Source organism: Ailuropoda melanoleuca, chromosome 8, assembly GCF_002007445.2.
Source record: "Ailuropoda melanoleuca isolate Jingjing chromosome 8, ASM200744v2, whole genome shotgun sequence".
NCBI lineage: Eukaryota > Metazoa > Chordata > Mammalia > Carnivora > Ursidae > Ailuropoda > Ailuropoda melanoleuca.
The window spans coordinates 29,049,007-29,069,913 of NC_048225.1; the positions used below are offsets into that span (position 1 = coordinate 29,049,007).

Sequence of the window (20,907 nt, forward strand, 5' to 3'; positions counted from 1 at the left end):
TTCCATACAAATTTAAGGACTATTTGTTCCAGTTCTTTGAAAAATGTCCTCGGTATTTTGATCGGGATAGCATTGAAAGTGTAGATTGCTCTGGGTAGTATGGACATTTTAACTATGTTAATTCTTCCAATCCATGAGCATGGAATATTTTTCCATCTTTTTATGTCTTCCTCAATATCTTTCAAAAGTGATCTATAGTTTCTAGCATATAGGTCCTTTACGTCTCTGGTTAAGTTAATTCCAAGGTAACGCATGGTTTTTGGTGTTATTGTAAATGGGATGGATTCCCTAATTTCTCTTTCTTCAGTCTCGTTATTCGTGTATAGAAATGCAACTGATTTCTGGGCATTGATTTTGTATCCTGCCACCTTACTGAATTGTTCTATAACTTCTAATAGTTTGGGAGTGGATTCCTTTGGGTTTTCCATATAGAGTATCATGTCATCTGCAAAGAGAGACAGTTTGACTTCTTCTTTGCCGATTTGGATACCTTTGATCCCTTTTTGTCTTCTGATTGCTGTTGCAAGGACTTCTAGTACTATGTTGAATAATAGTGGCGAGAGTGTGGATGCCTTTTATTTCTTATTGTCTGATTGCTGAAGCTAGGACTTCTAGCACTATGTTGAACAACGGTGGTTTGAGTGGACATTCCTGTCATGTTCCTAACCTTAGGTGAAAAACTCTCAGTTTTTCCGCATTGAGGATGATATTCACTGTGGGTTTTTTGTATATGTATATTCAGGTATGTTCCTTCTATCCCTACACGTGGAGAGTTTTAATCAAGAAAGGATGCTGTATTTTGTCAAAGGCTTTTTCTGCATCAGTTGAGAGGAGCATATGGTTGTTGTCCTTTCTTTTATTAATGTTGTGTATCACAATGATTGATTTGTGGATGTTGAACCACCCTTGCAGCCCAGGAATAAATCCCACTTGGTCGTGGTGAATAATCCTTTGAATGTTCTGTTGGATCCTATTAGCTAGTAGCTTGGTAAGAATTTTTTTATCCATGTTCATCAGGGATATTTGTCTGTAATTTTCCTTTTTGGTGGGGTCTTTGTTTGGTTTCGGAAAGAAAGTAATGCTGGCATCATAGAATTGAGTTTGGAAGTTTTCCTTCTATTTCTATTTTTGAAACAGTTTCAGAAGAATAGGTATTAATTCTTCTTTAAATGTTTGGTAGAATTCCACTGGGAAGCCATCGGTCCCTGGACTCTTGTTTGTTGGGAGATTTTTGATTACGGATTCATTTTCTTTGCTGGTTATGCATCTGTTCAGGTTTTCTATTTCTTTCTGTTTATATGTTTCTAGGAATGCATCCATTTCTTCCAGATTGCTTAATTTGTTGGCATATAATTGCTCATAATATGTCTCATAATTGTGTGTATTTCTTCAGTGTTGGTTGTGATTTCTCTCCTCTGTCATTCATGTTTTTATTTATTTGGGTCCTTTCTTTTATTTTTGATAAATCTGGCAAGGGGTTTATCGATCTTACGGATTCTTTCAACAAACCCGCTCCTACTTTCCTTGATCTGTTCTATTTATTTATTTATTTATTTATGGATTTCTATACCGTTGATTTCTGCTCTAATCTTGGGGCATCTTCTCTTATTTCTTGTGACCTTGTAGTCCTCAAGCCCTACCATATGCATCTGACTCTCTCCTCAGTGCTCACATATCTGCCTGTTACGAGTGTGTAGAAATGGCCCATCACCATCAGCTCTGCTGTCCTTTTCAGCTGCAATCATGGGCATTCGTTTTTCCTCTATGCCTGGCTTACCCTCATTTTCACACACATAATGTTGCCCCTTTCTTTGCTTATCAGAGATCCCTCTAATGCCTCCCTCCTGTCGACCATGGATGCTTTCTGTCTATTCATTTGGCAGGTATTTGTGAACACAGTGTCTGTAGGATTCTTGGACTATGAAAGGAAGAAGATTGTTATTCCCTTGATCCAGGTTTGTTATCCTGGGGAGCTGGGTGATGGCTAGCATCAGCTGCTTCCTGAGCAGATTTGGTGGGAGTGAAAGAGGAAGACCTGGAAGACAGGAGGCTCCTTAACCACAGAGCTGATGATGGAAAGAGGGGCAAAACATTGCTATCTGATCAGCGGGTACTCTTTTACCCCCATTCTCAGAGCTCAGGGAAGAATTGGGGTTCCACAAAGAAACTCTGAGGTGCAGCTGTGATCTTATGGCTGGGTAATCAGGTGGTCATCATCAACCACTATGTTCCTGGCAGGGTTACACCAGGCTGAGGATCTTGGTGGAGAATCGCGGGCGAGTCAACTACGGGGATAACATTGATGACCAGCGCAAAGGTGGGTCATAGCATGTGCTGAGAGAAGAGCTTCTAGGGCTCAGCAATGCCTGGCTATCTTTTCTTCAAACCAGTGCACCAGCTGGTCATGGAGGCTGACTGTAGTGAGTTGGAGTCATGGTGGCCCATTGGAGGGAATTGGGTTGTGGAAACCCATTGAAGGGAGGTGGGTCATGGAAGCCCACTGGAAGGAGGTGGTTTGTGGAGGCCCATTGGAGGGAAGTAGGTAATGGAAATTCATTGGAGGGAGGTGGATCATGGAGGCCCGTTAGAGAGAGGTGGGTTGCAGAGGCCCATTGGAAGGAGTTAATTCATGGAACCCCATTGGAGAGAGGGGAAGTGTGCCTTCTGAAAGGCCCACTTGGGTTCTGACCTCTTTCTTTTGCATGTTGTCCACATGTCCATGGTGAACGCACAGGGAATGCTGAGCCAGCCTCTCCAGATCTCCCTGGGTTACAGTCTGCTTTAGCAGGGGCTATCTGCTGGGGCTGGGCTGGGGGTGGTGAGGCTTAAGGAATGGGATTCCCAGGAAGCCAAAAATGGCATAGGACCCCTGCCTCCTTGGGTCTCCACACTGAATTTTTCTTCTTTTCTTTTCTTTTCTTTTCTTTTCTTTTCTCTTCTCTTTTCTCTTCTTTTCTTCCTTTTCTCTTCCTTTCTTTTTTTTTTTTTTAAGAGTTTTTATTATTTTAGAGGGAGAGAGAGAGAGCATGCACAAATGTGAATGGGGGGAGAGGCAGAAAGGGAGGGAAAGGGAGAGAATCTCAAGCAGACTCTGTGCTGAGCATGGAGCCCAACACAGGGCTTGATCTCAAGACCATGAAATTATGACATGAACTGAAACCAAGAGTTGGACACTTAACTGGCTAAGCCACCCAGGTGCCCCAGAATTTCTTTCCTTGATCCACTATGGAAACCCATTGAAGATCTCATTTGTGGTAGGGAGGAGGAGGCAGTACATACAGGAAACAAAAGGCTTTTGATGGAATCCTCCCCTAGGAATTCCACCAACTCATTTTATTTTTCCTGGCCTTCTAAACCTTCTGTGCTTAAATTGGCCTCTTCCTTTTCATCTATCGAAATGTAGGTGGTTTCATGTAAGTTATAACACAAGAATTCAGAGAAATAAATCCTACTATGGTAAGGGATACTGGTGACCTCCCAACTCTCTCATGGGTGTTTGCCTTTGTAATGAGGAAACTTGTGCATCCCTTCCTTTCCTGCCTGGGAAGTGCTGTGGCCCAGCCATTGGGGGTTTCTTGGGTCTTGGGGTTTGGCCCTCTCCAGATAGGCCTCATGGTGGCTCCTAGCACTGTTCAGGTTTACCTTCCTTTTCCCCTAAATAATCCCCCAGTGTTCCTCTCTGGATCTTGGTTTCTTCCCTAAGGAGCTCCATCTCCAGGCCTGTCTTCACTTCCTTTGCTTTCCTGTGATCAGAAACGGATTGCCAGCCTCACCCTATTCCCAGTCTTTGCCTCCCTAGGTTCCTGAGTAAAATGTGCTCTGGACTCTCACTGTGGAGTACTTCTCCCCTGGAGCAGTTCAGTGTTTATAAGTCAAAGACCTCCCCTTCCCCCGCACCTGCACCTGCAATTTAAGAGTCTGCACTTCCCATCCTATTCACATTCCCTCTCTAGCAACTCAGCAGCGCCATGATTGTGAGGACCGTGGGAGCTGCTCCAGGACTAACATGGCTGGCCCCTTCCCCAAGCCACTAGCTATTCACCCTGCAAGTGTGTGTGGGTCCTCAGACTTGGATATCCAAGTCATATTGCCATCTGTTCACATTTTAAATACTTAATGTATCTTTAATCCTAGGTTATGTAGAAGATTTCTGGCTGAGTTACTAAGTCTGTTTAGTCTGGGACCCCACTGAATCTGACCTTGGAGCTAAGTTAGAACTGCTGTGACTGCTTGATTATCTGCCCTTTGAGCCTCGTTTTATTGTGTTGGAATTCTTATCCCCAAAAGGGAGCTTCCCCTTCAGAGAGAGGCCAGAGATTGTTCTCACCCAGTGACATTCTCAGCTCTCATTGCCCTTGGGTGTATTCTTCCACACAAATCCTAGGGAGGTCCTGGCGAACACTGCTATGACTCATTCTTTTCTCCTCTGGGATTTCTAGAGAAGGTTTTATGCCATATGGAGAGCTCTGTAGGGAATATATACTTCTGGAGGAACCCCCACTGGAACTTTTCAGAAATTCTCCACGTATGTGCAGAGCCTTCGCTGGGTCAGCTGTGCCCCTGCCTTTGGCCTCTTTCATGTTTCCTTGCCTCCTTCCCATAGGTTTAATTGGAAATATCTATCTGAATGATTCTCCCCTGAAAAAATTCAGAATCTACAGTCTGGATATGAAAAAGAGCTTTTTTCAGAGGTGAGTCCCCACCCCATGAAGTATGTGAACCCATGGATAACGTGCAGTAAGAGGCAGGAAGGCCCAGAGAACTGCTCTGTCCTAGCCCCTCTCACTCAAGTGTAAACAGACCCAGAACCCAGAGCAACTTGCCCAAGGTAGGGGCAGTACCAGTGCTAGAGACTAGGGAATTTCCATGATACCCTGGTTAACAGGTTGCGGCGGGGTGGGGGGGGGACTTGGAATGCCTTTGTAATTAGATTCGGGACAGGGTCCAAATCTGAGAAAGTGCCCTTCTTTCTTTCTTGTCTTCCATTCTGTTCATAGGTTCGGCGTCGACAAATGGAGCCCTATCCCTGAAGTACCTACGTTCCCTGCTTTCTTTTTGGGTGCCTTGTCAATTTCCCTTTCCCCTTTTGACACCTTCATGAAGCTGGAGGTTTGTAGTCCCCTCCCTGCCTGGGTTCTCCAGTCTTCCCTCACAGAGCGCTGAGCCCAAGCCCTGTACCTGTCCTTGCTGGAGCCCTCTATACCACCTGCACCAGAGATTCTCTGTGTTGCCTTCTCTGAAAGGCCCCTGGGACCTCCCTGGGGTGGGGGAGTAGACTCAGAGCAGAAAAACTACCTGGTGGTACTTCTCAGGGTGCAGGTCTGCTCTTGGGTACCTTGCTGGGGAGGCTTAGAGCTAGTGGATACAGGTGATAGAACACGCATGTGTTAACCTCATGGCTGTTGAAATATTCGTTCACGCTGATGTCTTGGATGCTGAGAGAAGAGCACATGGCATGTGTCTGTCTCTGTCTTCCCATGTGACTTTATATTCGGTGGCTTTCATGGTCAACTAATCCCTTTCCCACTCTGCTTAAAGGGCTGGGAGAAGGGGGTTGTATTCGTCAATGGCCAAAACCTTGGACGCTACTGGAACATTGGACCCCAGGAGACCCTCTACCTCCCAGGTGCCTGGTTGGACCAAGGCATCAACCAGGTGGGAGCACTGGCAGCTTCTTCCCTTTCCCAGCCCTCCCCGGTATCACAGTATTTCCCTGGGGGGGCTGGGTCTCAGTCTGTTTAGGTTAGGGTAGGAGAGGGGCAGAAGGTTTAGCCAGCCCCTTCTGTATTCCTCCTTGGTGCTGATGAGTTGTGGGTCCCTGTTCCTTCCAGTGTGGTTCTCAATCCCTTCCCCTATCTGGCTCCAAAACAAACCTCTGTTGCTGTCACACACCAGCCCTTCTCTCCCCCAGGTTATTGTTTTCGAGGAGAAGATGGCAGGCCCTGTGATACAGTTCACTGAGACACCTCACCTAGGCAGGAGCCAGTACCTTGATTGAGTGGCGCCGTCCTGCGCCCCCTGGTGGCAGGAAGCAGGAGAGCACCACCATCCTCCCAGCTGACCAGAGGCTGGTGCTCTGCTCCCTCACACGCTCCCATGCAGGAGAGTCTCTTTAAGTAGCATCCTCAGGCAGCCACGTGGCTACAGCAAGGCCCACCAATTCAGTTCAAGACCCTAAATTTGGAAGAACTAAGGAAGAAAAGTGGAATAGGGAGGAGGGACCCCCTCCTTACCTAAGTGGCTTCGTGACTGGGCTTTGTTGCGGGCACCTTTCCTACTTCCCTTCTTTTCTGGGAGATGAGAGAGGGATGCCTCTCTAGGGTAGGAATGTCTAATCAGATGTCCACGTGATGATTTCTGGGGCCCTAAGTTGGGCATGACTTCTAGACACAAGTTTGCTCCTATGATGTTCTCACCTGTGCTCAGCCACGCCACTCCTGGCCCCTTTTCATCTGAAACAGAAGGTTTGTCACCATTTGTAGAGGATAGGGAAGCTGGTGGATGTCTCACCTGAATCATTTTTGTTCTTCTCAACCCTCCCCAAGCCTTCTCTGGGATTCTGGAAGAAATTCTGTTTGAGAGACACACACGTCTTCTCCTCATTTCCACTCTAATTGCATCTGACAGGATGACAAGCCAAGCTTAGGAGAAACAGAAATACTCAGCCACTTACTTTCCTGAATTAGAGAGTATTTCCAGTTTTATTCAGTGAGAAGAAGCATCAGCTGAGGAGGGAATGCAGAGCCTAGTAGGAACCACACCCTGATCTGTAGGCCCAGCTCCAGGGGCCAGGGCAGGTAGTCTCCCCGGAATGCTGGTGTAGCCATGGGGCCTGCAGGCCTATCCCAGATCTGCCGCCAGCTCAGTCTCTCTCCCTCAGCTTCCTGTAACTAAGCAGCAGGGAGGAGAGGCAGCCTTGCTTTGCAATTGTCTGGCCAAGTTTGAGGCACTTGTTCTAGGGTTTGAATCCACTGGGTTAGCTCTGGTTCACTGTCCTGAATTGCAATAAAGCAACACAGTTGAAGCAAACCCTTTTTGGTGATACTTTTCTGATCTGTCTGTGCCCCTGTTTATCACAGACAAAGGCATTGTGGGGTCAGGCACCCATTTAGCCCATCTGTTACTCAAGGCCTAGACACTGACTTTACCCGGTTAGGGGATGATCTAGCCCCTGACTCCTTACCACCTTCCTCCTGACCTTCATTCTGCCTGAAATGTCATCATGGATCAGAAGTGCCCTTGGGGAGGAGAAGTCATATACAGATCCGTTCTGGTGCTGGTGGGCAGGTGGTAAGAATGGGCTGGATAGCCAAGAGCTCTCCCTGTGAGTTAGCGGGTGAGTTTTCCTCACATATAACATCTGGGCTGTACTGCCACAAATGTATTGTCTTCGATAATAATCAAAGTTAGATAGCCAACACCTCCTCGGGACAGTGCCCGCACCAGGAGCCCATAAAGACCTTTGGGGAATAGCAGGCCATGAGGCTCCCAGCAGCCCCATGGCTCACATCTTGGGCTTGGCTAAAGAAGGGGGCATTTGTAGTGTGAAGCCACTGGGCCCAAGAACTGAGCCTAGGTCAGGGACAGACAGTTACAAGGGGCTGGGCCCGATGGTCCACTATTGGCAGAGAAATGGAGCTTATTAAAGTGAATTTCATGGACAATGGTTGGGGAGCCAGATACAGGTAAAGTCCCCAGTCTTGCTCAAACTCATCTGCTATTCCTGAACTGCCTTGGAATGGAAAGCACAGAGCTAACACACAGGTGAGACCAGGGCTTGGGCATGGCCAGCACTGGGGAGCAGTGTCCTTGCACCTTACTTCACAACTGAGCATGATTTTACAAAGGTGTATGTAAAAGTTGGCTTCTGCTGGAAAATGTGATAGCGAACCGGTGTTTAAATGAATCTTACAGTGACCCTCCTGTAAAGTGAAGAAACCCCTTGAATTGCTTTTATCCAAATCTGTGCAGGGCTGCATTGGTCCTCTTGTACCAGCTTACTGTTCTTGACCTTCTTATCTGCCAGCTCACTCTGCGGCTTCTCTCTGTCGAAGCCCCTTGGCAGAGCTCATCTTCCAGAGTTTATTCATGGCTTGTCCAGACCTTCTCTACCGGATGGCCTCATTACAGAGTTTTTAGAAGACTCCTCATAACCCTCATTTCTAACTGCTAAAGGTCTCCAGGCCTGCTCCTTGGGCCTTTTCTTCTCTCTGTCCACACTTAGTGGGTGGCCTTACTGGCTGGGGGTTTGTAAAGGGCCTCAACATGCGTGCTCGCTGATGTTTCTCTCCAGCCAACTCCAGGCCCACTCGCTGTCCACTCACCTTCTCTCCTGCGTGTGACACCAAACTCTGGTGTCTCCCCTGTGATCCCTCCTGCACTCCGCCCCGTAGCAGGAAATGGCAATTCTATTCTGTGTCTCAGATTAGTGTTGGCTCCTTTCTTTCATACTGCGTAGCCACTCCATCAGGTGATTCTCCTGGCTGTACCTCAGACACGTCCAGAACAAGAGCCTCTGCCCCACTCTATGCCCCAAGGTTTACCCTTCTGACTCACCGTCATCTCTCGCGGGATCACGGCAGGAGTGGCCTCCCCTAGCCTGCCCTGCCCTCTGTTTATTGTCAGCTCAGGAAGGGGAGCGGTTTCTTTACAGCCAGTTAGATCATATTGGTCATTTGCTCCAAACGCTTCAATGGCTCCAGTTCCCTTTTCACTCAGGGGAGAAGCCAAAAGCTTCGCCCCGGTTCCCAGGGCCAACGTCTTCTGCACCCTCCACTAACTGCGTTCATCCCACCCCCCATCCTACCCCCTCCCATCTTGCCGGTCAGTTGCAGGCACACTGGCCTTTTTGCTGATCTTTAAACATGCGAAGTACTCTCCGCATGGGAGCGAGATCTTTTCTGGAAAGCTCTGACCCAGGTTAACTGCATGTCTGCACACTGCTGCTCTGCTTTGTCCCCTTATCAGAGAGGCTCTTCTCACGACCCTAGAGAGCGCGGATCAGCTCCTCAGCTACACTCTAAAATGACACCCCCATCCGGTCTCATACTTCTCCTTAGACCAGATCACATCTGAAATCCCATAGATTTGTGTAGTGTCCACCTGTCTCGTTTCCCAAGGAGGGAAGTTCCATGAAGACAAGAGCTCTGGTTTTTCACTGCTCTGTGCTAGCTTCTAGAGTAATGCCTGCCAAATGAATACCTGTTGGATGGTTGAAACAGGATATAAGAATAAAGTAAGGCAGGGCTGCGGAGGATTAGGGCTGTTAAAAACCATGTTTGACTTTTAATTTTGGAAACAAATTAAATACAGTTAAATTAAAACAGACCAGATGGTGCAGCTGCACGGGCTCACCCTCACCCCAGGCTCTGTTCTTGGGGCTCCGAGCCCCCAGCCTCACTCCTTTGTGGTGGGGAGCAGGAACAGACTGGGTCTGGGAAACAAATTGTAGTCATGGACCCAACTCTGATTTGGAAAAAAACTCATTCCCAACAAAGATGAAAGCTGCAGTCCACCAGGGTTATAATTATAAATAAATACACATGCAGCTAAGAGAGGCTATTAGGCGAAAATGACGGAAATAGCATCTGTCAAAAAAACAAAAACAAAAACAGAGAGAGGATATCCCATTTTGTTGTTCATTATCAATTTCCTGAAAAATGAGCCCTGGGTTTTTGGCTAAGAAGGTGGCCTAAGACCAGCCAGGCTGACCTGAGCATTCAGGGCTGGTTTTGGTGAGTGAGGCAGTGCCGTGCCTGGGCATGAATTCACTCGTTGGGTGGGTGCCCTGTGCACACCTCCTCCCTCCCCTCCCACGCCACCCCACTTGGCTCCGAGGGGTTGATTCCAGAGCCACTACCGAAAGTGTAAGAGGCTGGGGAACGTCCTGCAAGGTGGCTCAGGGTTCTCAGGGACAAGATCCCATTGGATGGTTTCACGAATGCTGTGGAAAGTTAAATCCATTTCAAAATCGGCAGCCAATGCTATTTTTTGAATGTTAGGTTGCTGGACTGAATCCTTCCCACCCACCCCCAGGAGTGGGTTCTCGGCAGTCCTCAGAAGGGTCCTGTGAGTTTAAACGGAGTGGGGGCAGTTAGCATTAAAAAATAAACACCTCTTCAGTAGGCTCAGGCCTTTCCTTTTCCTCCACTTGGGAGGAAAATTGTGCTTCCAACTTTCAGGAGCATGAGTGAGAGAATCAGAAGAGGGCTGTCCCTGTCCGTGGCCTCTCCTGGTGCAGGGGCGGCACCTGCACACTGTTCTTTCTGGGGGAGGGGCGGGGAGGGCACAAGACACAGGCTTATTCCTCGTGCCCCCAACTCAGGGACAAGGGATGTTTTCGTTCCCATTTTGTGTCTAAAATAGAATGATTTCCAAAGTAGTGTGTGCTCAGCTCTCCTTTCCCCTCGGGGTCCAAATGATCTCTGCCCCTTTTCCACAAATCTCTCTGTTAACTCAAAGCTCCCACACCCCCCAACCAGGGGCAGGAAGGAGTACGGAACTGCCCCTGCCTCCCTCCTCTTTCCACCTTGCCTACCCCTGGCTCACTTCAGCCCCTGAGGTCTGTGGTTCTCAAGAGCTCCGGGAAGAGGGCTCCTGGCCTCCACAGTCCCAGCCCAGGCAAGGAGCCCTGGAGCCCAGTGGGCAGTGGGGAGGCAGTGTGTAGACAGGGGCCTGCATGGTCTTAGTCCAGGTCAGTCCATGACCTGTGCTGGCTCAAGGGCCCACCTCCTTCTCTGTGCCTGAAGGAGCAGGCTTGAGGGATGTGGGGCCAGAGTAAGGGGCTTCACTCCTACCACAGCCTGAGGTATGGGGAGCCTGATAGCAGGCCCAGGCTCCCCTCATGCAGGGTGGTCGCTTGTTGGGATCAAAGACAGCCTTATGCTCTGGAAATAGGAACCAGAGGAAAGCCAGAGAGGTATGTCTACTTGAGAGCAGCTCTCTGAGGAGGGGAGGGGGTGTTCCTGATGCCTGGGCAGGGGGCTGCTCTCCGGTCTTCAGAATTCCCTGGCCGGATGGCCTGTGCGGTCATGCTGGGCCCCAGGAGCAGGGAGCCCGGGAAGGCCACACTGCACTTGACAGCCGGGGTCTTTTCACCTCTCTCCCAGCCTGGCATCACTCCAGGGCTTCAGTAACCACTGCGTCTGCTCCCGCAGGCCCCGTCAGTGCAGGAAGCACTGGGGAGGCATGCTGGGGCACTAGCTCACTGGCTGGCATGGCTTGGCTAGCAGCTGGGCCCCTGGTCGTGCTGGATGGAAGAGAACAACAGGTCTGGGATTTCTGTGCTTTAGGTTCTCCGTCCTTTGTCCTGGCATCAAGCTGGGCTCTCTCTGAAGCCCCCAGAATAGAAAGGAGGGTGATGGCGATTCCTTAGGAGTTTGCCTCGGAGGGACCATCAGCCATGGGGAGAGGATGGAAGGCCAGGAACAGGGTCTGAGAAGGAGGCTCCTGTGAAGGGGAGAGGAGGGATATGGGTGAAGTGTTAAGGGGGGAAGCAGGTGAGGACCAGCCAGTCTAGCCAAACTGCCCAATCCTGAGCCCCCATCAGAGTTCACCCAGGAGCTCCGTAGAGCCCAACCCCTAGGGTCCTCTGTGGATCCCTTATTGAGTGGTGGGTGGGTTCTTCCAGCCACCAGGTGAGGAGGCAGGGAGCGGGGCTCTGTACTGATGCATTTTCAGCACACCGGTCAAGTTGATTTTTTGGTTCACGGCACAAAGCAGGCAGGCTGACACCCTGTGTCTCCTGTGGGCAGAGCAGTTGCAAACATGATAGGGAAGCTGAAGCTTAACTCTGGGGCCAGAGGACAGATGTGTGTCCCACCGTCTGAGCTCCCACCTCTGTGATGAGATTCCAGAAAAGCCCATAGAAAATTCCTGACTTGGACAATCAGCTGGCACAATTCACTTCATTTAGCTTTTCTGAACACCATTTCTTTATCCCTAAAATGTAGCTAGATCATGTGGCCTAATCTAATAGAAAGTTTTAAAGAATCAAATAAAAATAGCAACACTAATGTAAGACTCCTTGTGTACCAAAGATTGTTCCTGGTGCCCTCCAAAACCCGTTTTACAGATCAAGAAACTGAGACCCAGAGAAAGAAAGTAAAGTCAAAGGGTGAAAAGTGGTAGGCCCAGAGGCTGAACTAGGCTCTGGGGTCCACGCTTTCCCCCCTGCGCTACACGGTTACTCCTGAGAGACACATAGACGTGCTTGAGGGGGTGGAACCAGTGAGGGAGGGGTCCCTGTCACAGCAGCATGGCTGAAGACCGCAGGGGAAGACAGAGCCTAGAAGAGAAAGTCTACATAGCAATGCCTTGCAATGGGACCAGTGTCACGGCCAAGATAATAGCAGTAATGACAGGAGGTTGTCATTAGGCCGGGTCTAGAAGGTGAGGCCTTCAAAGGAGCTGGTGGCAAGAAGGACCCAGCTGTGTGGAGGAAGTTGGCTCCCGTTAACTTCCAGGGTACAGTGGGACAGGGACTTCAGCTATGCCCCTTCCACTCTTGCTCCCTTTTGCCCGGTCCTCCCACAATTAAAAACCAAGAGGAAAAGCCTCAGCAGATTTATTCCGCATCCAAACTCAATGTGCCCCTGCCTTGTGTGTGGTTTACCCTCATCCCGGCCTTACCTGTATCCTGGGGCTCAGATCTCTACAGTGGGGTCAGTGAAGCCTTTTTTCCCCTCGTTCACCAGCACCGGCTTCTCTGTCCGTGTGTGCCAGACCAGGATCTGTGTGTCCAGAAACATGAAACAACATGGGGCAGGCCCCCCCAGACCTCAGTCTGCCACCTCCCTGTTCACTCCCACGCTCTGCAAGTGCTTTTCCTGCCCCTCCTGTCCTGTCCTTGTTCCGTCAAGATTTTCTCCATTGTTATTTCTACCTATCCCCCCATTCTTGCTGTTTGTCTATATAATGCTTTCAAAATATCAAAACGTGTAGCTACAGAAAATAGACAAGTCAGTTCCAAGATCTCATCTTGCTTGTTGTCTTCCCCTGTGTTTCTTCATAGGTCTGTCTCTCTAGGGAGGCAGGAATTTCTTCAGGAGGCTTTGGCTCAGCCAAGCGATAGTTCAGGCCCTAGCTGGAGAAGTCCAAACTAGAAGCAGGGTGTGTGTGTCCACGTGCATGCGTGCGTGTGCCCACGCGTGCGTGTGCACGCACCCAGGCAGGCGCGTGTTCGTATGTATGTATACATGCACGTCTGGCAGGGCCGTCGTGGAGCCTCACTGGTTTTGGGAGGGAAGGCAATCCTGGGCCCTGCTCACTGACCCCCACCCTCTCTACTTCCCCTCCTGACTTTAGTGTGATGGCCTCTGCCAGGATAAACCGCCTTCCTGGGAGCGTGTTCTAGGAAGGCATGGCTCTAGGCCGGTCCCTTGCAGGGCTGTTTTGAGGTCTTTATTTCCTTCCCTCTGGTCTGCAGGAGGGTTTGGACGGGCTGGGAAAAGCTTGCATTACAGCTGTCAGATCTGCTGAGGGTTTACCTTGGTGCAGTTGGCTGCCTTGGGCTCCAGGTCATTGAGGGTAACAAGTTCTCGGAGGAGGCTGCTTTCCTGGTAGCCTCCCTTCACACCGCGCAGCTTGAAGTAGGCCTGGCTACGCTGTAGAATGAGCCTCAGGTTGACGGCAAATCCAGCCATGTCTATTGCAAATGGTCGGTGCGGGTCGAACACCGTCTTCCAGCCGACCACCTTCCCTGCCCCGTTGACCCGTGGGGCCTCGTACCGAAGGCCACCAACGAAGGCAACGGGCCACACAGACACCCTCCTGGTGCTGCGCATCTACAAGAGGGGATCCAGAGTCAGGACACATGGGACTGCTGGTAGGGAGTGGAGCCTGTCCCCAGAGAAGGGGAAATGGGTTAACGCTATGCAGACAGGCCATGTGAAGCCGTACCAGGGGATCCAGCCCAGCCCCGTCTCCAGATGCACTCTCCGTGGTGGGCATCTGCAGAGTAACCTGCCTCACTGTGGACAAGGTCTGACCTCTCACCCAGCTGACATACTTCTCCACAACACTTGCAGCCCAGCCTTCTCTCCTGCAAAGCCTCCGTCTTCCCAATTTTGAGTCTAAAATGACTCCTTCCCCTGCCCCAGACTCCCATGACTCCCAAACCCCAAAGACAAACTGTTCCACATAGAATGACCCCTCTCAAGGCCTTCATTGACACAATGCCTCTAAGGCCCAAGACACTGGTCTAAGAGCTCCACCATCAACTTGCTTCCCTTTAACCACTGGGGACTGCTGAAACTTGCAGCGAGTTTTTTTCCATCCCTTCCCTGGTTCTCTGCAGTCTACACTGACCCCAGTTGGCACCCGCCCCCGCCCCCCAACCCTATGGTTTCTCTATGTGCCCGTTCCAAAGGGCCCCTCCGCAGGAGTCCTGGGGCCCCACACCAGAGGCCCTGCGCCGGCATCCTCCCGCCCCTTCCCTGCCTCCTGCCCCGTCCCACACCTCCTCAAAGAGCTCCAGACTGTAGGTGTTGTCGTCGTCGGCAAAGTACACCACGCCTGGCTGGCTGGAGTTGCGCGGGAAAGTCTCCCGCAGCCAGCGCAGGGCCAGGTTGCGCTGCATGGTGCCCCGCGGGATGCGCGGGTCACGGGCGTCGCCGCGCAGCTTGTAGTTGCGGGGCGTCTCCACGTGCAGATGCGTGTAGTTGAGGCCGGTGTCGCGCAGCAGGCGCGCGGTGAGTGGCGTCCGTCGCGGCGCGTCCTCCACCACCAGCCAGTGCAGGTTGGGCACGTGCAGCAGTGTGTTGGCCATGCGCGTCAGCTCGGCCTTCTGCACCGGGCGGCTGTAGGTGGGCGTCACCACGTGGATGGTGGGCAGCGTGTCTGACCACGGCGGGGGCCGCGTGTACACGTACTCCGTGCGCACCACCTCCACGATGTCGCGGTCCGACATGCAGTACTCCCTGGGGTCCGCGCCCGGGGGTGCATCGCGCCGGGGGTCACTGCCGTCATCTGTAGGGTTTGGGAGACACAGGGTGTGGGGACGGGCCGCGCAGGCCTGGCTGCTCTGGCCGCAGGGACTGGGCAGGAGGCCACCCACCCTGCTAAGACAAACCTCTCCCCCGCGCCTCCTGCAGGGCTGTCATCGGAAACCTGCCTGGGGCTCCGGCTTTTAAGCTAAGGGAGAAAGCTGCATCCCTGGAATTCTCTCGGGCATTTTCCTAGTTCTGACTCCCAAAATGACACAGAAATAACCTCTTCCTCCTTCTCACAGCTGACAGCGCTGTAGCTATTTGAGTGTGGCTGGCCAAATTCCAAGGCTGCCTTCTCACTTCCTAAATGTGTTGGGTTTTATATGACAAAGTGTCCTGATGCCTCCCACCTTAGTGCCCTCCCCATCTGGCCAGAGCTGACTGCATTCACCAACCCCCCCCCCCGCCCCGCCCCCCAGGACTGGGGCTGCATAGCACCGTGGCACTGCCACCCGCAGTGGTGCAGATGCCATGGTGCCGGAGGGCAGTGTTAGCGCTTTCCTAGCCACAGCACACTGTGGGCCCCACGGAGTCTGAGGTTGGCTCGGCCGACTGTTCACAAATTTCTAACAAGTGGGGCCTCTCCGTGCCTGGTCTTATGAACCCTGGTGCAGAATTTCATACTTAACTATCACGTTTTCTTCCCGGATTATGTCTATGGTTGTCCAGATAATTTTGAATCCTGAACCCATTGTACTTTCAGATGTTCTTAAATCTTAGCTTACACGAAAGACAGAGTGGAAAGCTGTTCTAGCACTTTCGCTGCTTCGATGTCCATCTCCTGATCTGTACTCTCTGCACTCACTCAACCATCCGGGAGACTAACTGTACCACTGACCCCAACTGTGCTAACATCCAGCTAGTGTTTATGCATTGCTCCTCAAGGACACCATAAGGGACAGTGTGGGGAACGCTGCAGAGCCCTGGCCTCTAGGGAAACGCTCATAGCCGTGGGGAGCCCATTCCTTCCTGAAGGCAATGTGTTTCGGTTGGGGCCGCTCTAACCAAGCTTTTTCTAGATCCTGGACGTTTTCCTCATTACTGACTCTAGTAGTTCTGTCAAGAGGAGAAATCAGGGCCATTGGTATTCTTGTTTTTAATAAGCCCTTCCTCTCCAAGTTATGTCTTTCTGTTTGAACAACTGTGTGGCCCTCACTGCGCTTACAGCATCTCAGCAGGAGGTGGTAACAGACAGAGGACATACTTTGGAATCTGAACGCTCGGGCTCAGACCCTGCCTAGTTGTATCACTTACTAACTATTGCCCTTGGGCAAGTTGCTTGGCTTCTATGCCTCAGTGTTAGCAATTGCAATATGGAGCTAATGGTAGCGTCTACTTGACTGAGTTCCTATATGGAGTGAGTCAATACATCTAAGGACTCAGAACACTGCTAGGCATGTTACCATTTCCTCGTGTGTAGAGGGAGGACAGCTGCCAGCCCTGCGTCTGCACGGCTTCATGCAGCCAGAGAAGGGATGAGGGAGGCATTCTCACCGTTGGGTAGAAGTATGGCCCCGGGGAGGATGCTGGGAATCAGCCATTCTGTCACCTCCCCTCCTTCCCATCGCTCGTATGAGGTGTGCTGCTGGGCTCTGGGAGGAGGCACAGATGAACCCAGAAGAAGACCAGCTCCGGGCTCTGAGGGAGTTCACACAGGCCAACGGCACAATAAGACATACAGCGATGGAGCCTGACGGGGGCGGGAGACACCATGCCCCCAAGGGTGTGAATGCACATGCAGGAAGACTAGCTCAGCCTCTATTGATCAAAGGCGACTTTTTGGAGGGGTTTTGGGGTCAAACTGGGAAAACAGAACAAAGTTGAGGAAAGAGAGCTGGGTGATGGGGATTCTGACCAAGATACATGTAAGGGTTTATTTATCCTGCAGTCAGCGAAGCTGGGGCCTGGGAAGAAAGATTCAGAGCCATCTTCCCCACCTTTCTTCCATTCAAACCCTCCCAAACAGGCGGGTCTGGGGCCTGGGAAGGTTCTCCACGCCTTCTGACCTGGCCACAGCGTGAGCTTAGCCCTTTTTGCTGGCTTCAGCGCTTCTGCAACCTTTGAGTCACACAGGCCTCCCGGCCACCCTGACATGATTTCACCGCAGCTCTCCTTCAGCCCCTCCTGGCATACTCTGAGGAGACAGAACGCCAGCTCCCTGTCCTCAGGCCGTAGCATCAGTGCTTAGCAACACATTCTGACACCTCTGACCCTAGTGCTCTGCCAAGAATGGAATCCACATGGTATCATGTCACTCTGTATATGGTAGCTTTAGCCCTTCTGGAATGATGTCGTTGTAGGATAACGATTCCAAAATGAAGAGCACCAAAGAGAGATGTTGGAGGACAAATGTCAGGAGAGGCTCTACGTGCCCAGCATTGGGCAGTGGGAATTCCTTGATCTTCAGCTTGGAGGACCCACATGTGGATTTGCAGGCCCTACCCCTGACCTACCCTCTCCTTATCTGGGATGGGCCTGGGTGTGTTTGTATTTTATCCTGTAACATGATGCACATTTCAGCAGGACAGTTGCTGCCTCAGAGTATTGAGTCTGTGCGTGCATGGAGGACACTGGAGGACAGAAGAGTGTGAGATGAGAGACCAAGGAACGAGGGGGCAGGCCAGATGTGGGGCACATCGAGGGGGCCAGGGTATAGAGGGCCCAGTGTGAGAAGGAAAGGCAGTCTGGTGGAGGGGAAAACTCTAGACTAAGAGCCAGGAGAACCTGGTTCCAGCCTGTTCATCCACGAGTGCTTCGTGGGACATTTTCTCTATCCAGGCCTATTTTCACTAGGTAGGACTGACTAGGTCAGGGTTGCCTAAGCAGGAAAAAAGGAGCAAACAATATACTCTCCCTGAACAGTTTTAAAACACAGGCCAGAAACCCTGTCCATCCATCCTTCACTACCCACAGCAGAGAGCAACCAATCCTTACACAATCTGAGACTCGATGCAGAGGTGTGCATGTGTGTTTCTACATCTGTGTCTCTGTGCATGTGTTTCTGCGTGTGTGTCTCTGTGCATGTGTCTCTGTGCATGTGTTCCTGCGTGTGTGTCTCTGTGCATGTGTTTCTGCGTGTGTGTCTCTGCATGTGTGTCTCTGTGCACGTGTGTCTCTGTGCATGTGTGTGGGTTTCTGTGCATATATGTGCGTGGTGACAGTTATCAGACTCCTGAAGGGACCAAGACCTCCATAAAGGTAAGATCCTTGGCCTGGACCATCCTATGGCTCCGCCCAGCTGTCTAATAAATGAAAACATGAACTCCATCAGTGCTGGCTGTGGTCATTCTCATTACCTCATTACAGAAGCCTGGCTGGGGCTGGGGCTGGGGCCAGAGGCTGGGGGTCTCACCCTTGTGCGTGGTGAGCAGAGGCGCGATGGTGCTCTGGTGCCACACGGTGACAAGCAGTGTCCAGGGCAGTACGATGAGGACAATCGCAAGAATGTCCCGTCTTTTCGGCATCTCCAAGGCTGGCTGGGCCCACAGCTCCTCGTTCCCTGAGTGGCGGCAAGGTCAGGAGAAGGGTGGCCCCAGGGGCGACGGCAGCAGACAGTGGCGAGCACAGGGGAGAAAAGAACAGGAATGGGCTGGGCAGGCCAGGCACAGGGAGAGCAGAGAAGCCGAATGTTGGCTAGCAGGTCTTACCAGCACTCACAACCCACCCATTGCGGAAGCAGGTTTGCAGAGTCTGGCCAGACTGGAGACTGAGAAGGGGTGGCTGTCCAAGGGCATGATCAGGAACCCTGTGAAGTGGACACCTGCAAGAGAGAGCAGAATAGGATGGCCAGAGACCTGGGGCCTGGCTGTGGGGCTCACAGCTTTGGGGTTTTCACAGTAGAGCCTGGACTGCCATGTCCCTGAGGACTGCTCCAGCTTGCCTTCCTGAGTGAAACAAGCCTCTGTCCCCCACAGGCATGGGGACGCGGAGTTGCCCAGTTACATAATTCAGCAGGGCACAGAAGTTAAGGGCACGACCTTCAGACACACATCTTGTTTTAAGCCCCAGTTCTGCCACCAACAAGCCACATGCCCTTTGCCAAGTTATGGCTGCTCTCCGTGCCTCTGTTTTCTCATCTGTGAAATGGGGTACGATCACTACCTACTTCACAAGGTTTCAAGAATTAAATCAGTTCATACCCACAAAGGCCACAAAATGGTGCCTGATGTGTGTGTGTGTATGTGTGTGTGTGTGTGTGTGTGTGTAGTGAGTACTCAAGACATGTTGGCTACTCTGATGTCCACATGTGTCCAGATGGTTTCTTTCATAGCCTAGATAAAGGGGTCAACATTGGGGTGAGGGCCAACAAGATAAGTTTTTGGGGATAGACCCTGGGAGGAAACACAGCAAGTGCCTTCCCTTTGTCAATGTCAATTGGGAATTTTTGTGAATTTTACATGGCTTGGGTATCAGCAAGCTGAGGGGGTGTCCCTGTGGGGGCTGCCATATGCTGAGGAGACAGCACTCACACTGGCAACAACAGGGGTTCCAGGAGAGATACCCCTTCTTTTTTTAAATTTATTTTATTTTTTATTAAATTAATTAATTAATTAATTAATTTTAAGATACCCCTTCTGTGATCAGGGTGAGCCCGCTTGAATTTCTCCTCAGTTCTGCAGAGGGTCTGTCAGCAGCATCCTTCTCTGGGCCTTGTTGTCTGGTGTGACAAGGAGAGCAGGCATAGAGCCCTCATGACCACCATGGAAACCATCCCATGCTATTCTATGCCTTCCTTTCGCCTTCTGTGCTGAGCCCTGTGCAAGATGCAGGATCCGGGCAGCCCCTGGCTGGTCCTGGCTGGCTCACCGCCTCTAGTGCCTCATGCCGTGCAGTGATAGAGAGAGGCCAGCCACCCTGGCCAGCCCCAGGTAGCACATGTCCTTCACCTCTGGCAGTGTGAAGAGCCAAGGTCAAGGAGAACGTCTGTCCCCACACCTCCCCCACCCCAGCTTGGGAGACGGTGTGTTTTCCCCTCCTTGTCTGTCCTCTCTCCAAAGAGTTTTGTCACCTTGTGGAAGAACCAGGTGTGTCTTCCAGTAAAGAGCACTGTGGTTTCCAGGTCGGCCAGCATGTCCCAGCCAGCCACCTACCTACGGGAGGCCTGCTTTGCCTCACCGTCTCCTCGCAGGCGGGTGGCAAACAGGCTGCCCCCGCCTTCCTCAGGGAAATGGAAGGTCCACCAGGCTGAAATGTTACAGGCAAACGATGTGGACACAAAGCAGGGAGAATAATTCTACAAACTCCTCTTTCATGGCCTCTCCAGGCAACAGAGCCAGTGTCCGGCCCCAGGAGCCCTGTCTGGCTCTTGTGTGTTAAGGATGATCAAGTGGAGGGGCCTCTCGCCACCCCCCCGCCCCAGCCTGACACCCCCCCACCCCTCCAAGGCCACTGACGAGGCTACAAAGGGCTGAGTTAAGGCCTTGGTTTGGAGGGGTGATCGTAGGCCACATTTGATGGAGGACAGGGGAGCTTCTAGGAGGCCTGGCTGGGAGAGGAGATGTCCTTTGGATTCTTAGTGACTCAAAAAGCTTTTCCAAATGTCCTTCATCTCGGGGAGGGTTAATTGCAGGGTGGAGAAAGCACCAGAGAGGCAAGCTCCAGGCCAGTCTGCTGCATGCACGTCCAGCCTGCTCACTGTGCACCTGCCTGCTTTTACACTTTTTCCTCTGGCAGCCTCTTATCCCAGCCTCCTACCTCTGGCACTGGCTCAACCTCCCGCTTGTCTGCTTGGGCTGTCGTTAGTAGTAACAAGGTGTTAGGCAGCACTTGGTGATGTTCAGAAATGACACTCAACACTTCACAGTCAATCCTCATGATTCCTCTGGCCACATGTGCCGTTGTAACCCCATTTCACGAGGAAGTCATCAAGGCCAGAGAGGATCAGTGCTTGTCCAAGGCTGCAATGAAGTCATGGTGGAGC

General features: G+C 51.4%; 2 protein-coding genes across 5 annotated transcripts in view; one reads left to right on the plus strand and one right to left on the minus strand.

Annotated features, from left to right (window-relative positions):
• The window catches only part of LOC100471425 (beta-galactosidase-1-like protein 2), a 58,285-nt gene extending 48,513 nt beyond the window's left edge, over positions 1-9,772 (plus strand). For 2 of the 3 annotated variants that reach the window (XM_011221878.3, XM_034666122.1), the window contains 6 exons: positions 1,884-1,955; positions 2,239-2,317; positions 4,604-4,691; positions 4,998-5,109; positions 5,539-5,655; positions 5,912-9,772. In XM_011221878.3, the coding sequence (XP_011220180.1) occupies positions 1,884-1,955; positions 2,239-2,317; positions 4,604-4,691; positions 4,998-5,109; positions 5,539-5,655; positions 5,912-5,998 (555 nt within the window). In that variant the 3' untranslated portion in view covers positions 5,999-9,772. The remainder of the gene's footprint in view (positions 1-1,883; positions 1,956-2,238; positions 2,318-4,603; positions 4,692-4,997; positions 5,110-5,538; positions 5,656-5,911) is intronic. The other variant, XM_034666121.1, reaches the window with a different exon arrangement.
• Positions 9,773-9,814: 42 nt separating this feature from the next.
• B3GAT1 (beta-1,3-glucuronyltransferase 1) lies at positions 9,815-19,483 on the minus strand. 2 transcript variants are annotated; one of them, XM_019797136.2, is made up of 6 exons: positions 18,652-19,483; positions 18,340-18,486; positions 14,459-14,967; positions 13,488-13,784; positions 12,631-12,731; positions 9,815-11,448 (listed from the first exon to the last, which is right to left on the minus strand). In XM_019797136.2, the coding sequence occupies exons 1-5, from the start codon at positions 18,719-18,721 to the stop codon at positions 12,645-12,647; spliced, it is 1,110 nt and encodes a 369-aa protein (XP_019652695.1). In that variant the 5' UTR covers positions 18,722-19,483; the 3' UTR covers positions 9,815-11,448; positions 12,631-12,644. The 2 variants fall into 2 exon arrangements, with proteins under 2 accessions (XP_019652695.1, XP_002916919.1); XM_002916873.3 differs by having other exon boundaries at positions 18,635-19,483.
• Between the last annotated feature and the right edge of the window lie 1,424 nt (positions 19,484-20,907).